Raw genomic sequence first — 6,281 nt, forward strand, 5'->3', positions numbered from 1 at the left:
GACGCATTGGCAGCCAGAGGTCTGGGAGCCAGGAGCAGAAGGGAGGGTCCCCAAGCATGCTGCTGGCCCCGTTGGCCATGGGGCTCAGCCTGCTCTCCAAGGCCTCCAGGACCCAGCTGCCCGCGGACCCCACATGTCTCCTCCCTGTGTCCTCTGGGGGCACCAGCGGGAAGAGAGGCCGGGCAAGAGGACCTGGGGCCCACGCCCTTCTCTTCCTGGCCCATCAAGGAGCTGGGGCAGGCCCTGCAGAGGTGGGGTCTCGGGGGCTGGGAACAGGGCTGAGCAGGACAGAGTTCAGTGTGGGACAATGACGATGACAATGATGATGGCCACGTCCTGGGGACGGACGGAGGGGACGGTGCCCAGCAGAGGGAGCGCGCTGACGCCCCGGACGGTGCACTTAGGAACAGTGAAGACGGCCACGTTATGTCGTGTGTATGTTCCCACAATAAACAATTTTCAAAAACTATTCCACTGATAATTTTTTAATGGGGCAACCTTATTATGGGTTTTCTTATACAAAATCGTACACCCTCATTTATTCGAGTTGTCGGTGGGTCCCCCGCGTGTGTGTTTTAAACTTCCCTGATGGGGTTCCTGGACTAGTTTTGTTTTCTTGCTGTTTCCTCATCTTGTTACTCTTCCCAACAAAGCCTCGGCTTTCCCGGCGACTTGTAACCGTCTGGTGCCGGAGCGGGTCCGGGCTCCTCGGGCTTTCTACACCCGCGGTCGAGCCCTCTGCCTGCCGCGGTCACCCTGCTTCCCTGCCGCCAGCCTGTAAGCTGCTCTTCTGTTCTCTCGTCCGATCGTAGGAAGCAGCGTGACTGGCTCGGGGGCAGCGGTTTTAGGAGCTTGCGCTGCGTCCACGGAAGCCGCTGGCCGTGCCTCCCCTGCCCCCCCCAGCTCCTCCCCGCCGCACCGGACGGTCGCCTGCCTGCAGCCTCTGCTCTTTTCCTAGAGGGACGACTAGGCCATCCTGCAGCTGGTGCCAAAACGGCGTTCGGTGAAAAGCTGCGCGGCCCCCGCACCCGCAAACCTGCGCCTCCAGGGAACTACAAATAGGAAGTTTCCTTAACCTTACAGGACAGACACAGCAGCGGGGAACGGGGACACACAGCCGGGGTGGGATCCGCGGCTGTGCGGGCGGCCCGTACGGGGGAAGCAGGGAAAGGGTTGGGAGCTGCCAGAGCTTGGGAACGCCGGAGTAAGACGTGACGACCCTGGGGGCTTGAAGCCATTTTGATGTGGGGACCCCACCCTCCCGGTGCACACTCGCCAGGCCGTCCCCTTTGAGAGTGATCATGGGTTGGTTTTGTTTCTGGTTTTGTTTTAATGCGGAAACTCACGTGTGCAGAGACGAGGGGACGGCTGATGACCCCCCCTTGGACTGCGCCCTCCGCGGACCTGTCACTTCCCTTCTGTCGTTGGTGGAACGTTCTAGAGCCCCACCCGCCCTGCCTCTGTAACGAGAACGGCTCTGCGGCTGGGCCGGCATTTTAAACGAGGCCATGGGCCGCAGGCACACCGCTCATGGCTTTGGGGACCATCTCCCACCCGGGCCTGATGCGTCCGTCCCTGCCTCGGTGGGTCTGAGTTCTCCAGGAGATTTCCTAAGTAACGGGGACCGTCGAGGTTCGTCCCTTCTGGTTCCTGGAGGAGATGAACGGGAGCACGTCAGCATTGGCGTCCCCTTTCCTGCAGCCGAGTGGGGCAGGGCAGCAGCCGGAAAGGGAGGCCGGTCGCAGGCGTGCTATCCACTAACAGAGTCCCTGCGGTCCCCACATCCAGAGACATTGCTGAGGACGCCCGAGAGAAGGCGATTTCAGAGGTCACTCCTGGGTGACATCACCAAGGTCGTGTGAGCACACCCCAATGAGCCCGGCTTCCCAGTGGGGTGCTGCAGGGGTCCACGGCGGGGGCTGCGGGGAGACAAGCAGGTTCACCTTCCTCAGAGGAAGTGTTCCTGCCTCCGGCACCAGCCCGCACCCACCTGGCCCCGGAGCCTCCCTCTGGGGCTGCCAGGAACTGCCCAGGCTCCGGGCACACGGGGACCTTCCTGTTCCCACTGAGAGGGAAAAGGCCTCCTATTGTCCTGGGGGAGGAAGCCCTGGGGCTCTGGGGATGGGCCCTGGGGGATTCGGGGAACCGCGTCCCCGGGGGGCCTGGACGGGGCTGGCTTGCAGGCCCCCGGCCCCCATATAAGGGCCTGAGCCCGCGGCCCGGCCTTCCTCACTCCCGGGAGCTCAGCGTGTCACAGCCGCAGCCATGAAGTGTCTCCAGCTCGCCCTGGGCCTGGCCCTTGTGTGTGGCCTCCAGGCCATCGACATCCCCCAGGCCACGAGGAACCTGGACCTGCAGAAGGTGGGAGGACGGCGGGGGCGGGGCGGGGGCGGGGCCAGGGGGAGCCGCAGGCCGGGCAGGGCAGCGGGAACTCAGGGGTCCACACGGGAACTAGCTGTACCCTTGAGGTCGGGAAGCCCCCCCTGCCTCTCTGTCTTCGGGGCAGCTTGTCCCTTGGTTTCCCAAGATCCAGAAGGTTCTAGAGAAAGTGTCTGATGTGTATCCAGACCCATCTGGGGAACACTGGGGTGTTATTTCCAGCGTGGATACCGTGTAGCCCCGTGTCTGGTGGACGGCCCAGGGTCCTCCAGAGCTCACTGACGGCCACCCCAGTTAGACTGGGCCTCTGCCCAGGTGGGAGGGAGAGCCCTGGGGGGGCCGGGCCCCTTCCCGCCCCCCATGGCACTCAAGGCCCCATCCCCAGGTGGCTGGGATGTGGCACTCCATGGCCATGGCGGCCAGCGACATCTCCCTCCTGGACTCCGAGACCGCCCCCCTGAGAGTGTACGTCCAGGAGCTGAGACCCACCCCCGAGAACAACCTGGAGATCATTCTGCGCAAACGGTGGGTGTGCCCCCGCCCGGGGTTGGGGCCAGCAGGGAGAGGGGTGGGGGATAGGCCGGGGCGTGGGCAGGGCAGGGTCTGATGGGAGCCGGCTCTCTCTGGCTGGTTCCCAGTGCCCTCGTGACCCCTCCCCGGGCTCCGGGCCGGCAGGCCGACCACACAGGGTGGCCTCAGGTCCTTGGGCAGAGAGGCCCGTGTGGAGGCCGCTGGGCAGCCGTGGGGCCGGGGCCCTGGGGGCCTGGGCTGGTCCTGCCATGAGCCCTGTCTGCTATGAGGGACCATAGCGAGAACAAGTTCAGCGTCACCCCCTAATGCTGTCACCACCTTTCAGGGAAGACAACAAGTGTGTTGAGAAGAAGGTCTTTGCGGAGAAAACGGATTGCGCAGCCAAGTTCAACATCAAAGGTAGGCGTCCCCAGCGCCGTCCCTGGGAGGCGACCGTCCTGGCGCTGGGAGGGTGCGGTGGGCGCCTGCGCGTGCCCCGCTCTCACACCGGCCGTGCTCTGCCCAAGCTCTGGCCTCCGGCCTCCAGCCTCTCGGGTGCGGTGTGCGGCCCCCGCCGCGAGAGTGTCCTCCCCCACGACTGTCCTCGGAGCGTCTTCTGGCTCACACGGAGCAGCGCTGCCTCCCGCTCGCTCCGGACGGCTGGGACTCGCAGCTCCCGCTGGATGAGGGGACGCGGCGCACCGTCGGGGGCGGTGGGACGGGACGCCGGGCACCTCCTTCTCCGCATTCTCTGTCGCAGATTGCAACGTTCGTGGGGGGTGGGGGGTGAATTATAAAACACACAAATGGAGGACTTCGTGGTAAAATAGAAACAAAGGAGGCATTGAAACGTCTTGTGGGGATTCCCCCAGAAAATTCTACTCGTTTCTCTACTTCAGAGCTGCTCCAGGCCACCCTGACCCTCCCTGTCCCCTCCAGAACCCACGCCTCTCCAGGGCCTGGGCCTTCTGCCCCCCTCCTCCCTGGCCCTCTCCTCCCCGTGCTGGTCCTGCCCCCGCCCCCGGAGCCCTCCCGCTCCTCCCTGCCCCGCCGGAAGGCTGGTCTGTGTGCAGCCTCTGCTCTCCCCTCCGGGTCCGGCCACACACGCCCCCCCTCTCGCCCGCCCAGGGGCTTTGTGCTCCGGGGCTCCGGCCCTCCTCTCCCTTTCCTCTCCTGCCGCCTCTGGCCATGCCCGCGCCTGGTGCCGCCCGGGGGTGCTCTGGGTGCCCGCCAGCACGTGGGAGGGGTGCTCCTGCTGGACAGGACTCCAGCTCCACTTTGGCCCTTCTCTTCGCCCCCAGATCCGGAGAACGAGGTCTTCGTGCTCGACACCGACTATGACAACTACCTTTTCTTCTGCGTGGAGAGCACGGGCGCCGCCCAGCTGAGACTGATGTGCCAGTACCTGGGTAGGCGCCGGCGATGCACGAGGTCACCCTGAGGGGGACGGTGGCACCTGGGCACCTGCCGGCACCTTGGGCACCCAGAAAGCGGACAGCGCAGCACCCTATGGGCCGGCAGGCCTGGGGGTCCCCATTTTCCCCCAGGGGTGGCCCATGCACTCACTGCATCAGAAATCAAAAGGGGCCAGGATGATGGCTGCTGGGTCAAGGGGCTGGGCTTAGTGTTACTGGCTTGGTCAAAAAGATTAATACTAATTAGAAGCTTTTGTTGGCGCTAATGTTCTTAATGAAATGCAAGCCAGGAGAAGCCATAGCAGAAGGCAGAGACATTCCAGGTTTGCCCGAATGAAGCACTTTCTGGGGGCTCAGCTATGCTGGTGAGACCCTAGCCTAGGGGGTTGGGCCCTCTCCTCCTGTCCACAAGCCATCCCGGGAGGAAGGGGAGGGGACAGGGACCCTAGAGCCCAGGCCTGACCCGCCACCCCCCACAGCCAGGACCCTGAAGGTCGACAACGAGGTCATGCAGAAATTCGACAAAGCCCTCAAGACCCTGCCCGTGCACATCCGGCTCTTCCTCAACCTGACGCGGGTGGAAGGTGACCCCCCCCACACACCCCACGTCCCCACTCGTCCCCACATGGGGCTCGCCCATCGGACAGCCATGAGCGCTGGACCCCACTGCCTCCCATGGTGGCCCCCCGCTTCCCAGACCGCCCAGGATGGGGGAGTGGGAGGTGCAGAGCCCCCGAGGCGGGGTCCTCCCGCCCCACCCCCTCTGCCGCACCCCTCTGGGCCCAGGGCTGTCCTGGCTACTTGTGACCCCCCCACAGCTCTCCCCTCCCCCACCAACAGAGCAGTGCCGCGTCTAGGTGAGCTCCTGCCTGACCTGCCTCCTGCGGTAACGTACCAGCCCTGCCCCCACGTCCTGGGCACACACACGGTGGGGGGCGTCCCAGGGGACCCCCAGCTCCCCTCCATTGAGCCCTGGTCCCTCTGGGGGAATGGCTGAAACCTGGTGTCCCTCCTTGAGACCACAGGGACCAGGCTGGCCATGCCGGCCAAGTACCGGGCTCTGTCCCAGAAACACTTGGGTCCAAGCACGTGCTCTACTGAAGGACCCCGTGATTTCTTTTGGGGTCCATGCAGTTGTTTGAAGAAGGTGGAGGAGAAGCAGGATGGGGAGGGGGTTGGGAAAGGCTTGGTGGAAGAGAAAGCTGAGAATGTGGGGGCCAGGGCCGCATCCTTAAGGGTAGAGGACATCCCCGCCCCTGTCCCCTCCCCCCAACAGCATGCTCTCTGCCTTTGTCTGTCTTAGTGACCAGCAAAACCCCATTGCTCGCCTCCCCCACAGGAGAAACCAGACCAGCCCCCCCCATCCCACCCCAGAAGGCAGAAGTTTCCTTGTCCTTTCGAAGAAGCCGGCCACCCGGTCCTGTCCCCTTCCTCGGGTCCGTGTGCTCGGGCGGGAGCCTGCTCTCTGAGGGTTCCAAATAAAGCCGCAAGATCTCCCTTCTGTGACGTGTTGTTGGGGGCCACTGGGGTTCGGGCCTGGGGCTCTGCTGGCGTTCTCGGGGGGCTCTGGGCGACATCAGCTCCTGGGGGGAATTTCCTCTGGTTTCTCATCCCCAAAACGAGAGAATCCACTTGTGCAAAATTTGTGAAATATCTAGGAAATACCAGCATCAACAAGCTAGGAAGAAAGCTCAGAGCCCTTAATCTTTAAATTCATTAGCAAAAGGAAACTAAAATAAATTAATCTGCGATCAATTTAGGTTAGAAAAAAAGCATTGAAATAAGGAAAGTAAGGTGCCTGTACCCCCAAGGTGAGGGCAGGGGGGAGGCTGGACGGGCTTAGCTCAAAAACAGCTGGGAAAAAACGCAGATACGACATTTCTGGAACGATCCGTGAGCACAGATGGAGAGAGATGTAATTAAAAGCATCGTAAGGGATTCAGCTGTTTGGCTATAACCTAAGAGACTTAAAAACTC

The 6,281-nt window shown here is 63.0% G+C and overlaps 1 protein-coding gene across 2 annotated transcripts; it reads left to right on the top strand.

The window, feature by feature from the left end:
- Positions 1–2,247: 2,247 nt before the first annotated feature.
- Positions 2,248–5,665, top strand: LOC122917112 (beta-lactoglobulin-1-like). 2 transcript variants are annotated; one of them, XM_044264536.1, is made up of 7 exons: positions 2,248–2,361; positions 2,765–2,904; positions 3,236–3,309; positions 4,191–4,298; positions 4,784–4,888; positions 5,145–5,161; positions 5,644–5,665. In XM_044264536.1, the coding sequence occupies exons 1-6, from the start codon at positions 2,266–2,268 to the stop codon at positions 5,159–5,161; spliced, it is 540 nt and encodes a 179-aa protein (XP_044120471.1). In that variant the 5' UTR covers positions 2,248–2,265; the 3' UTR covers positions 5,644–5,665. The 2 variants fall into 2 exon arrangements, with proteins under 2 accessions (XP_044120471.1, XP_044120472.1); XM_044264537.1 differs by having other exon boundaries at positions 5,145–5,190; positions 5,644–5,663.
- The last annotated feature ends 616 nt before the right edge of the window (positions 5,666–6,281 follow it).

This window comes from Neovison vison, chromosome 9 (genome assembly GCF_020171115.1).
Source record: "Neovison vison isolate M4711 chromosome 9, ASM_NN_V1, whole genome shotgun sequence".
Classification (NCBI taxonomy): Eukaryota; Metazoa; Chordata; class Mammalia; order Carnivora; family Mustelidae; genus Neogale; species Neogale vison.

Bases quoted from the DNA above. Each gene is read 5' to 3' on its own strand.
- LOC122917112 (XM_044264536.1), top strand. From the start codon at position 2,266: ATGAAGTGTCTCCAGCTCGCCCTGGGCCTGGCCCTTGTGTGTGGCCTC. The intron at 2,905-3,235 runs GTGGGTGTGCCC...ACCACCTTTCAG, and splicing joins GAGATCATTCTGCGCAAACG to GGAAGACAACAAGTGTGTTG. The intron at 4,299-4,783 runs GTAGGCGCCGGC...CACCCCCCACAG, and splicing joins ACTGATGTGCCAGTACCTGG to CCAGGACCCTGAAGGTCGAC.